This window comes from Quercus robur, chromosome 2 (assembly GCF_932294415.1).
Source record: "Quercus robur chromosome 2, dhQueRobu3.1, whole genome shotgun sequence".
In the NCBI taxonomy this organism is placed as follows: Eukaryota; Viridiplantae; Streptophyta; class Magnoliopsida; order Fagales; family Fagaceae; genus Quercus; species Quercus robur.
In genome coordinates, this window is record NC_065535.1 from 50,441,902 (window position 1) to 50,460,945 (window position 19,044).

Consider the following 19,044-nt stretch of genomic DNA (forward strand, 5'->3'; position numbering starts at 1 on the left):
ATTTACAATTATGTTCCTATTAAATAAAACAAAAAGTAATACAATTTTTTATACACATTTATTTATTTAAAAAATTATGTATGGACATTTCACTTTTTTTTTAATTATTATTTTAAAGGCACAAGCCAGATCATAAAACTGGTGAAAAAAAAAAAAAAAAAAAAAAAAACCACAACGTGAACGTACATGTTAGTAACAGTGAAAAAAAAAAAGGGAAAATAAACTAGGGAAGAAACTAGAAAGTGATAAAAACAAAAGAAAGAAAAAGAAAAAGTGGGATGGAAAAAAAAAAAATCATGAAACAACGTGAACCTGAAGCAAAGAAGGAAAGAAAGAAAAAGTTAGCAAAGAAGAATGTGAGGGGCATTTTGGGTAGTTCTTATTTGTGAGCTTCTCTCCATAGTTTTCTCTCTATTTTGGGGAGAAAATTTTTTGGTGGATCCGAAAATAAAACACCTGAGCCCTATCATTTATTTTCTTTCCTCTCCACCCAACCAAACACACTCCAAAAAAATTTTCTTTACTATTTTCTCTCCAAAATTTTTCATTCATCCTATTTCATTCCCAAACAATTACACCCTTGAATTGTATTGTTTTTCCTTTGGTCCCTAAAGATGAAATGTTGGTTTTGTCCCCATGAATTTACCGAAGTTAAGTAAAGTAGACAATCACGTGCCCCCAAATATTTCATACGGATAATGAGCCAGCGCCGCTCCACGTTGGCACTGTAAACTTCAAAAAACGCACCCCTGTTTCTTAAAGTCCTCCACAAGACACCACGAAAACAAAAGTCTTTTCTTCCATCAACTCCAAGAAACATCCAGAAACCTCGTGTGAATATGTTCTGTAGGTCCGTACTGTGTTTTTAAATTTTGATTAGAAGTGGAGCTTGAGCATAATAACAATGGCTGTTGGAAGGCGTAGTAGAGACCTGATAGGTCCTCTTTTGGTGGTCAACTTTGTGGTGTGTCTTATTGTTCTTGGACTGGCTGGATGGTCCCTTGACAAGTATATTGATGGTGAACAGAATCATCCACGTGTGCTCTCTCTCTCTCTCTCTCTCTCTCTCTCTCTCTCTCTCTCTAATGGTTGAGTATCTCTTTTTATTTTTATTTTATACATCGATAGTTGATAGTTGAGTTGGGAGTTGGGGTGGAGGATTTGAAAACTCCAAAATTAAAGGGTGTTACTTGGGTATCTCTATGCTCTAACTGTTTGAGTATACTGTGCTACTTGTTTGATATCTTTACAGATTTGGGTGGGAATTCATCAACAAGCTTTATGTTGATCTTTGCTTTGATAGCTGGGGTGGTTGGTGCTTGTTCTGTGCTTCCTGGGCTAGTGCATCTTCGGGCATGGCGGAGTGACAGTTTGGCTGTGGCAGGCTCTTTAGCAGTTCTCTCCTGGGCCATTACAGCTCTTGCTTTCGGGTATTTCATACAATCACCTCTTTACAACATTTTAATTTGTTCATGATTCCAGTACATGTTTCATGTTTGTGTGACCAATTCTTGAATTTCATTGAGCTAAAATAGCTAGGTAATTGTTAGTGGTTGGATGCACTAATCTTGGGTGTATATATATATATTGACAGTCTGGTATGCAAGGAAATCATTTTGGGAGGACGCAGAGGTAAACGTCTGGTAAGAATTCTCAACCAATAACATAGATAGATGCCTTTGTCAAAATGCTGTTTATTTACCAAATTCAAGTCCCTCCTAGTTAACAAAAATAAGTGATGCCTTAATAACCTGGTAATTTGCAGCAAACATTGGAGGGCCTCATATTCATATCACTACTGAGTCAGTTGCTGTATATGGGGGTTCTGCATGCTGGGGTGTTTGACAACAGCTATGGACCAGGTTATCGTAGCTACGACGTCGACAATGACCATGCTGGTGGCGCCACTGCCATGGGTCATGAACCCCAGAATCCCGGAACTTCTGATGTAATCTGAAACATCTCGCAAATGTTCTCTCTTAAGAGGGTGTAGATGATACTTGAACTTTCAATTTTTGTGTTTTTGTATGAAATGGGATTAGACATGCCTGAATTTTTCTGATTGATTAATTTATCCAAACAAAGAAACGCATGGTGAGGTAATAATTGCATCGAACCACAGAAATTAGGAAAACAATATTACCCCCAAAAGGGCCTGGCCCATGGATCAACCCTTGGTAGCCCAATTATAATGACTAATTAAGGAGAAGGCCCAACTAAAGCCACCAAACCAAAGAAAGAATCCATCAACTAAGGAATGAATGCGAACCGAGGGAGGAAGGAAAGATCCTCGGCTGGTTGGAGCGAGGGAAAAAGAATAAGGAAGCAAACAAAAAGAATTCAGACAGGGAAGGGAAGAAACGTATGGAGAAAGCAAGCAATCACTTTGAGTTTCTCTATAGTACTGGATTCATCCCATACAAAATTAAATAAATATATTTAGTTTTTCTTGATTTTTACCTACTGCGCTAATTATAAAAACTAAATTCAAGCTAAGCACCTTTCCATGTTTTTAAAGAGCAAAACTTAAGTACAGTGACTTAGGGGAATTTTTTGCAAAATAACGTCATTTTGCTAACAATTTTGTTAGTTAACAATGATTTCAACCTATATAGGAAACTAGCATCTTGAGTATCTTAGACTCGAGTTCATATGTTGGCAAAGCTGAGATGGAAAAATTATCCACGTGAAACTCGAGTATTAAAGATTTGAGTTCCTAAAGAAGCAACAAATAGAAACCACAAAGAAGAAACAACAAACCCACGAAGATCAAAGCCAAACCACGAAGAAGAAACAAAAAAACCCACAAAGAATAAACAACAAACCCACGAAGATCAAAGCCAAACCACAAAGAAGAAACAACAAACCCACAAAGATCAAACCCAAACAACGAAGAACAAACAACAAGAACAAACCCAAACAACACGAAAAAGAAACAACTAAACCCCTCAGCTCAAACTAAACACAAGTGGCGAAGGCTCTAGGCGAATGAAAAAGAATAAGGAAGCATACAAAAAGAATTCAGACAGGGAAGGGAAGAAACGTATGGAGAAAGCAAGCAGTCACTTTGAGTTTCTCTATAGTACTGGGTTCATTCCATGCAAAATTAAATAAATGGTATCTTGAGGTTTTTTGAGTTTCCTTATAATGGATTCATCCCATACAAAATTAAATAAATATATTTAGTTTTTCTTGATTTTTACCTACTGTGCTAATTATAAAAACTAAATTCAAGCTAAGCACCTATCCATATTTCTAAAGAGCAAAATTTAGGTACAATGACTTGGGGGAATTTTTTGCAAAATAACATCATTTTGCTAACAATTTTGTTAGTTAACAACGTTTCTAAACTATATAGGAAACTATCATCTTGAGTATCTTAGACTTGAGTTCATTGTAGCAACTCGAGTTCATATGCTGGCAGTGCTAAGATGGAAAAATTATCCACGTGGAACTCAAGTATTAAAGACTTAAGTTCCTAAAGAAGCAACAAACAAAAACCACAAAGAAGAAACAACAAACCCACGAAGATCAAAGCCAAACCACGAAGAAGAAACAAAAAACCCACAAAGAAGAAACAACAAACCCACGAAGATCAAACCCAAACAACGAAGAACAAACAACAAGAACAAACCCAAACAACACGAAAAAGAAACAACCAAGCTGCTTGGCTCAAACTAAACCAAGGTGGTGAAGGCTTTAGGTGGCAACAACGAAGGCTCTAGGTGAAGGTTTTTCTCTAATTCCTTCATTTTCTTCTCTAGGTGTTTGGGTTTTTTGAAGTTTTGTTTTCTTCTCTAATTCCTTCATCACTCAAGTTCCACGTGGATAATTTTCCACCTTAGCTCTACCAGCATATGGAATTCAAGCCTCTAAAACTCAAGATGCTATAGTGAATTTGTGTTTAAGAGACTCAAGATGTTAGTTTCCTAAAATAGTTTGGAAACATTACTAATTAATGAAATTGTTAGTATTTTGGTGTTAAATTGCCAAAAAAATCCATAACTTAGGTACTGTTCTTTAATTTCCCTTTTTAAATTTAAGCCACATGTCCAATAAAGACAACCTAACAAACAAACGTTAAAAGATAAGCATGTCGTCTCCTTGCTTTGGTTTTTGTGTTTTTCCTCACTAGCCCGGAATAAAGAACTAGATGATTTTAGCTTCAGAATTCAGATCTTTCCCCAGTTGACTTCTTCCACTAAATCTTTTTTTTTTTGGTTTGATACTCTGGTTTGATCTGCCCCCACCGACTTCTTCCATTAAGTCTCCTCCTTTATATTTCTTCCACTATGGTCTCCCCCTTTAGAGACATCAGGTTACTTTTTATTTTATTTTTTACTTTTTACTTTTTCAAATCCTCTCCTCTTTTTATGGCTTATCCAGCAATAGCAGTCCACACTACCCCTCTCTCAAAAAAAAAAAAAAAAAAAAAAGTTTCTTGTATTGTTCAGTAACAGATCGAAGGAAATAAGGAGCAAGGTCATGGACCAAAACTTCTTACTAGATTTAAGGAAATCAAGGTCCACCGCGAATCCCTACATAGCCACCATGCCCCGCTGTCTTCTTCATCTCTCTCTTAGGCCGGTTCTCTCTTAAAGCTTCTATTATGGGTTTTCATCTTGGTGAAAACCAATTTGCCTCCTCACATGATGGCCATAATGAATGCGAGATGTGGTTGTGAAGTGATCTTGCCAAAAATTTATTTAATTTTAGCCAAAAATTTTGTTTGTTTCTTGGGAAAAGGAGGGTGAAAGCGTTTGAAGCCATCTGGTTTTTCTCGCAGGGAAGAGATAAGTGGAAAAAGAATGTAAAAAAAAAGAAAGAAAAAAAAAAAAAAGACAGTGCTATTACTTTAAATGCCGTTTGTTGAGTTCATTTTATGCACATGGCTGAAATTTAAAGAGGGAACCTAATGATCTGTTAGGTATTGTATCTAAGTTTTGCCCCTTTTTAAAACATCTAAGGTTCAAATTTCCTAACTTTCTAAAACATCTAAAGTTCAAACTAAAACATCTAAGGTTCAAATCTCCTAACATTTTTAAAACATCTAAAGTTCAAATCTTCTTTTTTCCGCTATAACTATTGAATTAAAAAATAAATAAATAAACTAAATTCGAAACCAACAATCTAATCACCAAATTATTTATCAGATCAAACTGTTCCGTCTATGTTGCTTTGTTAATAAGTGTCCCTTAAGTTGTAATAAGTTAAGCAGCCTAAAATTTATGATGCTTGTTTTTAGAAATTTGGCATCATCATTTAATCACATCACTGTTTAGATTCATCAGTATCCTTCCATTCAACAATAGCTAGAGTATGGCGTCCCCCACAAGCAACGAGTTTAGCAATCCAACGACCCTCAGCTGCATCGTCACCAAGATTTCTTGGAGGTGGGATGTTTATGGGCACTTCCAATGGTTGACCAGTAGTCACCTTTCGACCATATCCAAGACGTCCATGGTCACCTCTACCAAACTGCCCAAATCATTATCAGTCATCATAATTAGCACTTCCAACTGTCTAAAAATGTGGCAACCAATCAACCCGATCAAATAAAACAAAAAACAGCATGAAACAAAACTAGAATATAAAGAAGACACAACAAACTATCAGATGACCAAACAAGATAATGAAATGAAAATATATCTATGTTACATTCTGAAGTAGAACAGAAATTTAACTCCTCGTGGAGTGGTTTTGCTGATAATAAAGCACCAACTAAAATAGGTTTGTCTGACTATCACTTTTCCTAGAAGAGAAGGTGGTGTACAGCTGTTGAATGGAATAGAATGACTGTCACGATATTCATCTGGAGTCTGCTAGATCTGGGTGGGTCAATTTGGGTGGCATGGACACAAGCATATCTGTTGAAAGGTCATTTTGGGAAATTGTTGTTCCAACTGACAGCTCTTGGGATTGGAGGAAGATCCTCCATTTGAGAGATGAAGCAAGGTCTTTATTGAGAGACTCATAGGCAGGCAATGGTGAACAGATATTCACTCGACCTGACAATTGGCATCCAGATGGCCCTCCACTCTTGAAATATGGCCATATGATTTTAATGACCCTGCAATAAATCCTACCAGCAAATTGTTTACTATTACATCTGATGGTCATTGTAATTGCCAGATCTGACGATCTAGTACACATCCAAGAAAAGATGTTTGATGTGCATTTAGGAGGTGAGAACAAGGTGGAATGGCTCCCAGCACATAATAAGCAATACAATTGCAAGGAAACCTGGAATTATATTTGTGTCTGAAAATCTGTTGTGAGTTTGGTGGAGGCTGGTTTGGTTTCCAAAACACATTCCTAAGCACACCTTATATTAGTTGGTTAGCTATTCCTGATAGGCCAACAACTTAAAACAGGCTTGTCGCTTGGGTATATCAAGGTGATTACTATGTTCTTTCTGTAGAAGCAAGCTAGAATTAAGGGATCATATATCTCATGAGAGTTCTTTCTCTAAAAGAATCGGGTTAAGGGGTGGTAGAGAAAATGTCTCATTAAAAAATGAAGACTGGAGACTAGTGTTAAAGTATTGAGTTTATTTTGATGTTAATGGCCCAAGAGGCCCAGTTATGTTATAAGACCTTGTTGGGCTCACCCTGCTTCTAGTCTCTATATATTATACCCTGTTAGGATTCACTATAATTGACGAGTTGAGTATAAAATAAAGAAGTAGCCACTAGGGCTTTATTCTGTGGATGTAGGCCGTTGGCCGAACCACGTAATCCCTATTTTCTCTTTATGGCTTCTGCTTCTTTATATAATTTTATTCTTGTCTTTAACAACTGGAATTTTGAATTAGCTTGGACTGTGAAGAAGGTGAAGAGTAAGAATTTTCAGAAAGTCATCTGCAGCTTAGCTGGGACAGCAGCTATTTACCACATATGGCGGAAAGAAATGGAAGGACTCATGATGGCAAGGTGTGCACTACAGAACAAGTGATTTCAAGAGTTATCTTTAATCTTAGAGTCAGATTATCTTGGTGTAGGAATGTAAAAAACACCATCTAAAATAGGTTCCTTTGTAGCACTTGTAGAATTCCTTTTTCTGTGCTTGATCGATGATCTGGTTTGGTGCGCTTAATGGGTCTCTGATGTAGGCTTCCCTTGGTTGGTTGGCCTGGTTTTGGCTTGTGTTATATTTGAATTTGCTGCATAAACAGTGTGTTGTACTGGTGTGTTTCCAAGCAATGAAATTTATTGTTCATTTAAAAATATATATATATATTCTACATTCAATACCGTGTCACCCAAAAAAATTCTCAAGCCAAATTGGTGTTCTCAACTCTCTAGTGAGTTTGGTATTGCCCCAATGAAGAAGACTTTGGACACATGATAACAATAAGAAAACATAATATAAATAGACTAATGCAAGTCAGTAAATACAATAAATTTCAAGCACTTACTTGCATTAATGGAAGATAATATAAATAATTACCGAATGTAAAAGACCTTGAGAATAGTCTAAATCAAAACACTATTTCTCCTAATCTTTTAATCTCTTAACATGTCCCCTTATATGTCATGTGGCATAATTGCCAAACTTTATAGATGTAATATGCCATGTTAATGTCTTTTTTTATTATTATTATAAGTTAATAACATTCTTGATAATTGCAAATGGCGTAGACCATGTTAATGTCATGGTTACATTCTTAACACTAGTATGGTACAAACGCCAAGAAAACCCACCAAGGTGAGTTAATCCACGTTCAATTTTTTTTTTTTTTTAATTCATGTTTTTATTCTCATTATTTTTTTGAATACATGTTCATTGTTTATATTCAAATATCAGTCTTCTTGTCACAGCATTGACGTGAAAGAGTGTTCAAAATACATACTGAGAATATGCGCCCATCACGCGTAAGTGCAACTGAATGCGTGCCTCCACAAGACACCTGGACCACAGATGAGAAAATTTTGTAACAGACTTTCAAAAAGAAGAGAGTTTTTTTTTCCCCCAGGATTTCTAAGTATTGAAATGATACTGAAAACAATTTCCCTAATAGCCTTTGGAGGAACATGCACATCTGTAGGAGTTGCAACAAAAGCAAAATGAGGATGCATAGGGCATCACCTGAAAATGAGTATAAAAAACTTAATGGTGTCATAAGTTGTGTGCTAAAACTATGATATACATGATTACACCATGCTAAGGACTCAATTAATATGTAACAGATCACAAAATAGACTCATCTTTGTTCCTGCATAAATGATCTCATTTCCATGGGATGCTAACCCTTTGTCAATTCAAAAAGATGTCTATCATGCCATGAACGCAAAAAATATGGGATAAGAATGAAGTAAATGATAACATATTTCCCTTTCAATAATTAGCATTTGTGTTGAATCTTTAATGACTGTTCTCTGTTTTAAAAATAAAATATAATATTAAAAATATAAAAAGTGATTCTGAAAATTGGATTTATGCCTTTAAACTATGGGAAACACTGGAAGTTCTTTATGTTGTTGCTTCCACAAGTACTTGGGGAATCCAGAACAAATACCTCTATCCCAGAGGATGTTCTCTTTTTTCTTTTTCAGTTTTTTTCTTGTCCATGGTTCTTGATATGATCTAGTACTTTTGAACCTGTTGCAGACCCTTAGATTATTTATTAATTTGTTTTTTGGTAATGCAAGACATGTGGAATGATGTCCTTGGATTAAAAGTAAAGTCAAAACCTAGCAGTTTTGACTTTTTAAAATATATATATGCTAGCAGATTTGATTCTATCTCCCACTCATTCAACACTATGCAGATTATGACACCATATTTGTGAGCTGTACATCCAACTATAATCCAATTAAGCTAATCTATTGCTAGTGATGTGCCCAAAATAAATCTATGCTGGTTCCTGAACAATACAAATATAAAAAAAAAATGTCAGTACCTGAACAATGTCCTCTGCAGCTAGTAAATTAACCCTCTGAGGCACCATTTTGCTGCTCTTGTCATTATCTCCAAATCCCAACCTCCCATGTTCACCTCTTCCCCATCCATACACCTGCAAGGGAATGGCTGATATTTTAAGGCAATAAACTTAAAACCTTGAGTGTAACTCAGCTTCTTTTTCCAGTAGGCAATGGCCTAGCCAGTTGCCAATTCAGTTATAACATAAAACTTAAAAGGATAAATTAATAGTAAAGATAGAACAAAGGTTAACTTTTGCTTTGGTTGCAAATCATGACTAAAGTGAATTAAAACGCTATCTGAGTTCTTAAGTGGGATTAATTTTTATTCGTAAACAAAAGCTCACTTCAAATTCCAATTTGGTCAATGTAACTTTGAAGCTTCATGTTTTCAACTAATTTCACCTGAACAAGTAAAAATAACAATGTACAACAGATATACACCAAAAAGAATGTCTTGAGAGAGAGAGAGAGAGAGAGAGAGATCACCTCTCCATCATCCGTCAATGCAGTAGAATGCCAGCCTCCAGCAGCAATATCAACCTAGATGTGCATACAGGTAAAGGGGATGTCAGACGAGTTACAACATCAACCAATAAATTAGCACAGTTTTAAACATTTATCTAGCATAGCATATGTAAGTCATTGTTTCCATCCTAACTAAAGCATAAACGTCAACAACGAAAATTAAAGATTAATTAGTTAAAACTGGCCAACAAGAAAATGAATAAGAATATAAGATATCAGAACTTGTAAAACATTGGAAACTGAAACTAGATAAAAGCAAAAAAATTTGCAGTTCAATTTGATGTTAGGAAGATGCGCGTTATCTAATGTTTATTATGATTAGCATAAGTAGTGCCGTTATCAACTTTTGATAGTACTAAACCTTTCCACCAAATGTTTTATTGGTGACATTTGTGAGAAAACTAAGTTGCATCTCCCGTCTTGTTTCAAGGATTCACATGTTTTTATCATAGATGCAAATGAGGACTTTGCAAAGAAACTACATAATGTACTCAGTTATGTCTCTGTAGTAGTTCTAGAATGGATTTTTTAGACTAACATGATACAAGAGTAGAAGCAATTGACTAAATAAGCAACATTTCTATTTTGTCAAGACCTGACAAAACATGTGATAATGGTTTTCATCTCAACCTTATGTGAACTGCTGACTGGGTTGATGCATTCAGCCAAGTGGATTCCAACAAACACATCAAGTTGCAAGCTTCATGCTTCAAAGTTGAATGTGCCCATGCATTGGATGGAGGGTAAGGTTATGTATTCAAGATCTATTAGATGCCTTTATAACTTATCAATAAAGAAGTGTAGGAATGAAAAAAGAAAACACACTCCACAACCAATTGGATTCTTGAACCCTTTTTCTTCAGTTGTTTTCACAAAATATTATGGCTCAAGGAAAACTTGAACTGTAAAAGTATTCATGCCTGAAAGCCCAAAAGCTTGCAACTAGATGAAGCCTAGTAACTAGGTCAACACAGGACTTTATAAGTTTCCCTCCTATGCCATGAGCCTAAGCATGCTTTACACCCAATTCAACAGAACGGTAATGGCAGAACTAGTGTAGAAATTATTAAACAGAGAAAATCAGAAATAACAAATTCATAAAATTTCAGAAGTCACACGTTCAGATGAAATTGAAAGGAACATCCATGGTGATAGCCATTAATACCTAATGGAAATAAAGCAGGCAGATTAAAAAAAAAAAATTTAATTAAATGAAAGTACAAACCAAAGTAAGTCCAGAAAGCCCATTAACAGGAATAGGTTGTGATCTTGGTTGAGTATCTCCGGTTCCAAGTTGTCCATATTCATTATTACCCCATGCCCATAAAGTTCCATCTTCTTGGAGAGCCAGGTTATGAAATGCTCCAACTGCAATGAGCCTCACACTTTCAAGACCTTGTACTCGAACAGGAACAGAGATCTGTTTTCTGTAAGTACAATATAAAGATTATGTCAACTAAAACAGAAAAACTACTTATTTATAAGCGTGCAGTTACAGTGCCAGTAAAGCACACTCCATAAGGTCAGTAACAAGCTGACCTGTTTAATTATTTAGGTACAAGAGATTCATAAAAAATAAAATGACAGAATTAAGTCTAAGGGGGGTATACATGTCTCCAGGAGGCCATGGCTGACCCCATGTCCATACATTCCCATCACGTGTGAGTACTACAGAGTGAGTACCTCCAGCAGCTACCTGTGACATAAGAAATTAGAAGATATTAAATGCACAAATAGAGCTAGCCATGTCAATGTATGAATGCAAATATACAGATAGAATGGAGAAGGAGGTGGAGACAAGAAACTTCCAATACTGTGCCTAAATAACAAATTAAAATCCCAGTCCCAGGTTACTTAAGAGTTCATTAATCAAAAAATGTGTTTTTTTTTTTCTTTTTAAGTTAAAAAACATATACTTAGAGTTGCATTAATCAAAACAAATATGCACTTATCCATGCATGTTGAACAGATGAGGCACATAGAAACTATGAATGGTTTTATAAGTAAAGACTAATGCATTCCATTGATAAATCACTAGAATGAATCTTGGAATGAACTGCACTATGAATTGAAATGATAGCTAAAAGAAATGGATTGGGTCATTGAATGAGTTTCAAAAACTGTAATCATGAAGATGATGAAAACACAAGATTTACAAAATAACAGTGCTACAGTGATACTTAACTTAAGTTCAACTGCATCATATCCATCATATGAAGATGAAAAACATTTCTCAATATGGGTGTAACACTATGTTTGGTTTGGTGAAAATAGGAGGGAAGGAAAAGATTAGGGAAGAAATTGATGGAAAAGTGGCTTGGTTCCCTTATTTGGTTCATGGGAAGGAAAGGTATGGTTGATGATGTGGATGGATGGGATTTCAAACTAGTCCACCATCTTGTGTCGCAAATTGGGTTCATGTTACTTTAATGCCCTTTATTTTACTAATTTATTGCTTTAAATACATAATTTTTTGTTTCTATCTTATCCAAGCTTAACTAGTTTTTATCCAGGTGTGGGATGTCGAAATCAAAAAAAAAAAAGTATTTATACCCCTTAATAAAAAATGCAAAAAAAAAAAGTTGAAATGTTATATAGATTTATAGTTATCATATATTTTATATGTGTGTGTGTTTACAATTTTTCTCTTTTACCCAAACTTAAAAAGTCGTTTTCCACACATGGGACATCTGATCCTAAGAAAATTATTTGTAACCCCCTAATAAACATGCAAATTCAATAAATATATATATATAATTGTACTTATATAATATTGAAATATGTCAAATATATCCATAAGGGCATAAAAATCAAACAACATATTTTCCTTTACAAACCAAACAAGTGCAAGATTTATTCCTTTTTTTCTATCTTTTCCTCCCTACTTCCAAACACACATAAGGAAAGATATCCTCTTCTCTTTCCTTTCTGTTCCCTCCCCTCAAGTGCGACCAAACATAATGTATTACCCCCTCCATCTCAATTTGTTTGTCTTGTTTGAAAAGTCAAACTTTTTAAGGGAATATCATTTATTGTGTTGTTTATCTTATAAAAATGTATAAGTTTACGAAACTACCCTTAAATAAATTTATCAGCTTTTTAAAAAAAAAAGTTATTCTTGATGAGACAACTAAAAAAGTGCCCCAATTAGATTTATTTTTTAAATATTTGTTAGTTTTCTTTTCAAATAGTTTTGAAAATAAAGTAGGGGTATAATAGGAAAATTAGTAAATTAATTACTTTTATTTTTAGAAACATGATAATATTTTAGGACATCCCATAATGGAATAGAAGACAAACAAACTAGGACAGAGAGAGTATTATTTATATACTATCTAGAAAAATACGAGAAAATGAAGAAATAAATACCCCCTACTCCCCTATCTCCCTCATGCGGATACCAAAAGCAATGCTAATTAGAATTTAAAATTCCATTATTGTAATTTTTTTATTATTGAGGATCATTTGGGATAATGTTTAAGGTTTAAATTAGTTTCCTTATAAATATTTGATTTGACAAATGAAATTTGATGTTGGAATTTTCCAATAGTTGACAGTTGGTTCTTGGAAACCTACCTAGGTGCTGATTCCTAGGTTTTTCCTACTTGGTGCTGATTCCAAGAAATCTAGATTCTGATTCCTAGGGTCTATCCTTTCTCTTCTGTTAATTGTTTTTCCCCAGTTTTTCCTTTTTGCACTTGTCTGGCATCATTCCCCTAATGAGACCACTAGTTCTAGACCAACTTAGGTTCCAAACCTTAGGTTCCAAACCAGTGTCAAATTCTATTTCTGAATAGTGCGTTCAAAAGATATCCAAAGAATCAGTATAATTGCAAAACATAATAAGACTCTAGCTCTGATCTTGATCACGAATTACATTGCCGGAGGAATTTAAAAGAGCTTACTTTCCTATTCTTCTATTATTGTCCTAACAATGGAACAGCTATTTTAATGTCATTGTAGCCTGCAAAGATGAAGCTGACTTCCCAGAAAACCATGACAAGCTTATTTGCATGCCAAGTGGCTCAAATAAAATTCATAAAAACCAATGTCTATAATAATGCAATGTAGAGCTCCGGCGCTTAAAGCATATAAATATTTTGATAAGTAATAAAATTTTATAAAAAAGCACACACTTGAAGCATGTAATGCCAAGCTGCTGAGAAATAAAACAAAGCCAGAGAATGAGTATTAAATGCTTAAACTTCTAGTATAGTTCCACACATTGGCTTGAATAAAAATTACCTGACGAACTACAAGCTTTGGTGCACAAATCTTAGGAATCACTATATCCCTTCGCAAAGGCCTACCAGTGTCATCTTTCCTCTCTGGTTCTTCCCCACATTGCCCATACTCATTTCCACCTGCATCAATTTCCCACACATCAACAGAATACCACCAATCCTCACTCATTGAGACAACAAAGCAAAAATAAAGAAACCATACTTATGTGTATCTTGTTATTTTTCAAAATGTCACAAACAAAATGCCAACTTAGCTAATTTAATGCACTCAGGCCTCAGCTAAGTTGATTGAGCCCTTTTTTAATTATAAAATATGAAAAATCTAAATCCCCAATGTTTTAACTACGTTTCTTTTTTTAATCTCAATAAAGTAAAGAAATAAGCAAGATAAACAAAGCTTAGTTAAATTACCCCAGGCATAAGCTCGGCCTTGTTCATCCACAGCCAAACAGTGCCACCCACCAATGGCTGCCTAGAACAAATCAAAACACCCAAAAAATGGAAATATTACACCAACAAAAACCAATCTTTCCACATTTAAACTCAAAGCAATAGTGATCAGAATTACAACAATTACCTGAACAATTTTAACATTGGCTAGTGCCTTAACCTGGCTTGGAATGTTCTCAGTCTTGGTCTCTGGTGGGTGCCCCAATGTCCCTCTTTGGTTCCACCCCCACGTGAACAACTAACAACCACCCAATCCAACACAACAAAACAAAACAAAACAAAAATCAATAATAGAGATATACACTGATTCATAACCCAATTACATTGTAAGATACAACAAAATCGCTTTATAAAACTTACATAAACATTATAGATATACATGTATTAAAGTTATATTTATTATAAATTTAGAACATATTCAATTAATGACTAAATTAATCATCACTTGTGCAATAATATTGAACCAAGCTAACTAAATAAATAAATAAAATTAAAATATATTTATAAGCTATTTATATTTTTCTTCTCATCATATTACCCAATCAACCTCATCTCAATGTCAATGGTATCATCATTTTGCAAAATCATGTCATCATTGAAATCTTCTTCTTCTTCTTCATCTCATACATTTGCTATCTTTTATTTTTCCTCTAAAATCTCAATTTAAACCCACCTATCAAAGTATCGTCCGATACATAAAAAAATATTCAATTATGTATTGTACAATTCATGAGTATAGTGGATACGTACCTACAATACGATACTTTCTTAGTTTGATTGGATTCGTATCGTTTGATACTAACAACTATAGTCTTAAATGCAAGACCTCATTACAAGGAAATGAGGCAGAGGTAGAGCTAATTGGGCTTAACCATTTAAGATACACAATACAACAATTTTCTAGCGTAGTAGTTGTAGTAGTAGTAGTAGTAGAAGGAGTGAGTTTAGAAGAGATAGAGAATATAATGAAGTGAAATAGAAGGAAGAGACCTTTCCGTCGTCGCAAATGGCGAGGGAGTTGCGGCTGCCGGCAACGACGGAGCGGACGGAGTAGGAATCGAGGGCTTTGATGGGATACGCCCATTCTTTCTCTTCGTTGTTCCCTATTCCCAATTGCCCATCCTCTCCTGACCCCCAAGCGATGATAGCGGAGGTGTTGGAGGCCATTTGAGGGTAAGAGTGCTTGAAGTTGAAGCAGGTGCTCAAGACTCAAGTGTGAGGGTGGGCGGCGAGGGGCTGTGTTGTCTACTTGTCTGTGTCTCTGTGTTTTTTTTTTTTTTTTTTTAACTTTGTGTGTATATGATAATGATATGATATGGCCAAAGATAAAAGTCACTTTCTACTTTCTACTTTCTACTTTTTATTGCTCTTGAGAGAGTTGGGGAAAATTGCGTACCCGATTCGAAAATTTGTGCTTAGCTGGTTTTGGTTTAGTGGATGATAGTGTCATAGTGATGATTGATGGAGAGTGGAGACGTGGTCTGGCAAGCGGCGACGTATGCTGTAAAGGGTTTTTATTTGGCAATAAAAAAAAAAAAGTATTTGCCAATTGGATAAGCTTAGGTTAGGGTGGGTAGAAAATCCACCAATTTATCAAATCCGACCTGACCCGATCTAATCTAACCTATCGGGTTGGGTTGGGTTACAAAAAATTTTTTTATAATGGGTCTAGTTGGGTTTGGATTATCAAATTACAAACTTGCCAAACCCGACCTGACCCATCCATATTTTAATATATGTTTAAAATATATTATATATTTAATAAATTAAATAAAAAAAACAGTTGTAGAGCACTTCCTCGATTCCTACTATCATATATAATATAAAATCCTATTAGTTCTTTTTATATATATTTGAATATATTATATAATTAATAAAAAATTTTAAAAATTTTAGATATATTTTGTTTATAACTAAGTTAGGAACTCATGTATATTTTGTTTATAAGTGAATTAGGATATTAGTTTATTTATATTTTGTTTATCAACTCAGTTGGATACTTAAACATATTTTGTTTACAACTAAGCTGAAATATTAGTTTATATATTAATGTATTTTTGTTTATCAACTCATGTGGTAAGTATGATATATTTTTTTCTGCTCAATTTAATAATAATATATAGTAATAAAAAAAATTGTCCAACCCATGGGTTCAACCCGACCCAACCATGGGTTGGGTTGGACTTATGTAATGGGTTGAGTTGGGTTGAATTTTTTTTGACCCATCATGATGGGTTGGGTCAAAAAATCCCTTCAACCCGACCCAAACTGACTCATGCACACCCCTAGCCAAATCAAACAATTTCACAACAAAAAATTAGATAAAAAACTATTAATAGTAGGTAAAAAATTATGTCAGCAGTGAGTCCAAATAAGAATTAATAATAAATTGCCACCTAAATTTTGTTGTGAAATTTTTTAGAATACATGCATGGATGAAGCCTTATAATAAGAATGTTAATATTCAAAACATTGGTTAATATAACATACCACTTTTACAACAATAATACATTTGTTTTGTTTTGTTTTATCTTTCATTAGTAGCCAATCATATCATTGTAGGAAGTATTTGTTAAAACTTTTGATTAGATAATAAATCTGAAAGTTTCTCAAAAAAAAAAAGATAATAAATCTGAAAATTTTAGTATATTATCATATCATCATATACTAAATAATAAAAGTTGGGCTTAAAAACCGTGGTTGTATAAAGTAGTTTCACCAAATTGTAGGAATTTTTTTAGATTTTAAAAAAAAAATAGATACATTTATTTTTGTTCTTATCTTCTTCTCCTATAATTTCTAAGTTGATAAAATTTTTAATTTGAATACAATCCAAATTCTTCATCTAATCCTTTTATTATTAATTTATCTATAATTTTTAAATTGATAAAAATCTTAATTTTATTATAATCCAATTTCTAATCCTTTTATTATTTATTTATTTTTTTTACTTAAATTATATTACTACACGTCAATAAAATTCACAATTTAAATTCTTCACCTAATCCTTTTATTATCAATTTATCTATAATTTATAAGTTGATAAAAATATTAATTTGATTACAATCCAATCCTTTTTATTATTAATTTATTTTTTACTATCTTTTTTACTTAAATTATATTACTACACATAAAAAAAAATAAAATAAAAAAAGAAGAAAAGAAAAGAGGCATCACTTTTTTTATCTTTGGATTTCCTCTTCTCACACCGTTACTTTGTTTTTTCTTTGGATTTCCTCTTCACACACCACTTATTTTTTAAATTTAGATTTCAGCTTCACACCTCCACAAGTTAGAATAATATTAGACTTTTTGTTTATATCAAATTGGTCCCTATCTTTTATATCATATTTCAATTTAGTCCAAAACCTTTCAATTGTGTCAAAATGGTCCCTAACTTTTTTGAAAAAACTAATGCGATAAACGGAACAATAAAAAATTATTTTTCATGTCACATGAACTACCAACTATACCACCACATCAGTTAAAAAAATTAAATTAAAATACGCACATGTGATCCTTTATTTTGATTAAAAGAATGCTGAAGTAGTCCCTACCTAGTTTCTCTGCTCTAGTGAAAGTCTCTCTCAGAGCTTCCTCTAGGCTGTAGAATTTTCTTGTCCCTTCTATTAGGTGCGTTTGTCCCTTAGGATAACAAGTTTATCCTTAAGGTTTGTGGTACATTTTTTCGGGGGTTAGGGAAACACTTTAGCCATGGAAGAATTAACAAACCATTGCAACGGTTTATCACTATCGGATAGAGAAGGACCAACTTTTGATCTTGAAGATGATATGGCCACGCCAGAATTCCTCATTGCAGCAAAATTCTTCACAAGACGAGCGCTAAATATGGAAGCCATAGCCTCGACGTTTAAGCCTTTGTGGAGATCAAAAAATGGATTCAAAGTTAAAAATATGGGAAATCACATTGTTCTTTTTATTTTTGATAGTAAACTGGAAGTTGATACTATCCTCGACAATGAGCCTTGGAGCTTTGACAAACACCTCATGGTGTTGCAACGCTATGACAAGGACACGCCAATTGAAGAATTACAATTCAATCGTACTACTTTCTGGGTGCAAGTACATGACATTCCTGTGAGGTTCATGAACCAAAAGGTGGCGGAAGGTATTTGCAGTAACGTTGGAACGGTCATCAAGAAGTCTGAAATAGAAGGGGAGGGAGGCAGATTCATACGAGTTCGGGTTAGGCTGGACATAACTATTCCTTTAAGTCGTGGAAGAAAGGTGTCAATGGGGCAAGGGAAGGAACTATGGGTGTCGTTTAAATACGAGCGCTTACCTAACATCTGCTACTGGTGTGGCTGTCTCAACCACGACGATAGGGACTGCGAAGCTTGGGTGGAGAGTGAAGGGACCCTTAAAGATGAAGACAAGAAATTTGGGCCCTGGTTGAGGTGGGCCCTGGTTGAGGGCAGCCCCAGTTAGCAGAGCACAAAAGACAGTGGTCACTGTACCAGGTTTTTACAAGAAGACGAAGGGTGTTTCTTCCATTCCTAAGAGTCCGGTACAAGTTAGGAAACCTCAGTCACACAACACGGTGGTTCTGCCACATCAAGAGGCACCGGCGGCTGTGGAAAAAAGTCAAACGGACACACCAGGGATGCAATCAAGGGAGTCGGTTACAGAGGGACAGAATAAATGCTCACCCGTTTTTCAGCAGCCAGATGATTGTGTAGAGCCGTTGGAGAAGGAAGTTACTGAAAAAGGAAAAAACAAAGAATTAAATGTGACACGGAATGACAACCTTTCCATTCTGAAACCGAGATTAATTCCCACCCATTCTGAAACCAAGATTAATTCTGAAACCGGTCCTATTAATTCCCCTATTAATTCGGTGCAGCAAGATTGTTTCCTTTCTAAGCTTGCCGAGATTGATG

At 34.5% G+C, this 19,044-nt stretch overlaps 3 protein-coding genes across 3 annotated transcripts; 2 read left to right on the forward strand and 1 right to left on the reverse strand.

Moving 5' to 3' along the window:
- Positions 1–702: 702 nt before the first annotated feature.
- Positions 703–2,066, forward strand: LOC126713897 (membrane protein PM19L-like). The gene is made up of 4 exons (XM_050413844.1): positions 703–1,037; positions 1,253–1,430; positions 1,595–1,643; positions 1,766–2,066. The coding sequence occupies exons 1-4, from the start codon at positions 905–907 to the stop codon at positions 1,955–1,957; spliced, it is 552 nt and encodes a 183-aa protein (XP_050269801.1). The 5' UTR covers positions 703–904; the 3' UTR covers positions 1,958–2,066.
- Positions 2,067–5,131: 3,065 nt separating this feature from the next.
- LOC126713898 (ultraviolet-B receptor UVR8) lies at positions 5,132–15,436 on the reverse strand. Its single transcript, XM_050413845.1, has 10 exons — positions 15,134–15,436; positions 14,271–14,381; positions 14,105–14,165; positions 13,695–13,813; positions 11,060–11,145; positions 10,675–10,876; positions 9,411–9,464; positions 8,903–9,016; positions 7,853–7,909; positions 5,132–5,478 (listed from the first exon to the last, which is right to left on the reverse strand). The coding sequence occupies exons 1-10, from the start codon at positions 15,308–15,310 to the stop codon at positions 5,272–5,274; spliced, it is 1,188 nt and encodes a 395-aa protein (XP_050269802.1). The 5' UTR covers positions 15,311–15,436; the 3' UTR covers positions 5,132–5,271.
- Positions 15,437–17,857: 2,421 nt separating this feature from the next.
- LOC126700085 (uncharacterized protein At4g02000-like) lies at positions 17,858–18,592 on the forward strand. The gene has a single exon (XM_050398073.1). The coding sequence runs from the start codon at positions 17,858–17,860 to the stop codon at positions 18,590–18,592; it is 735 nt and encodes a 244-aa protein (XP_050254030.1).
- The last annotated feature ends 452 nt before the right edge of the window (positions 18,593–19,044 follow it).

Excerpts from the sequence above, each read along its gene's own strand:
- LOC126713898 (XM_050413845.1), bottom strand. The coding sequence starts at position 15,310 with ATGGCCTCCAACACCTCCGCTATCATCGCTTGGGGGTCAGGAGAGGAT. Across the intron at positions 11,146-13,694 it reads CAAAGCTTGTAGTTCGTCAG|GTAGCTGCTGGAGGTACTCA; the intron begins GTAATTTTTATT and ends CTTATGTCACAG. Across the intron at positions 9,017-9,410 it reads CATTGACGGATGATGGAGAG|GTGTATGGATGGGGAAGAGG; the intron begins GTGATCTCTCTC and ends ATTCCCTTGCAG.
- LOC126713897 (XM_050413844.1), top strand. The coding sequence starts at position 905 with ATGGCTGTTGGAAGGCGTAGTAGAGACCTGATAGGTCCTCTTTTGGTG. Across the intron at positions 1,431-1,594 it reads ATTACAGCTCTTGCTTTCGG|TCTGGTATGCAAGGAAATCA; the intron begins GTATTTCATACA and ends ATATATTGACAG. Across the intron at positions 1,644-1,765 it reads GACGCAGAGGTAAACGTCTG|CAAACATTGGAGGGCCTCAT; the intron begins GTAAGAATTCTC and ends GGTAATTTGCAG.
- LOC126700085 (XM_050398073.1), top strand. The coding sequence starts at position 17,858 with ATGGAAGAATTAACAAACCATTGCAACGGTTTATCACTATCGGATAGA.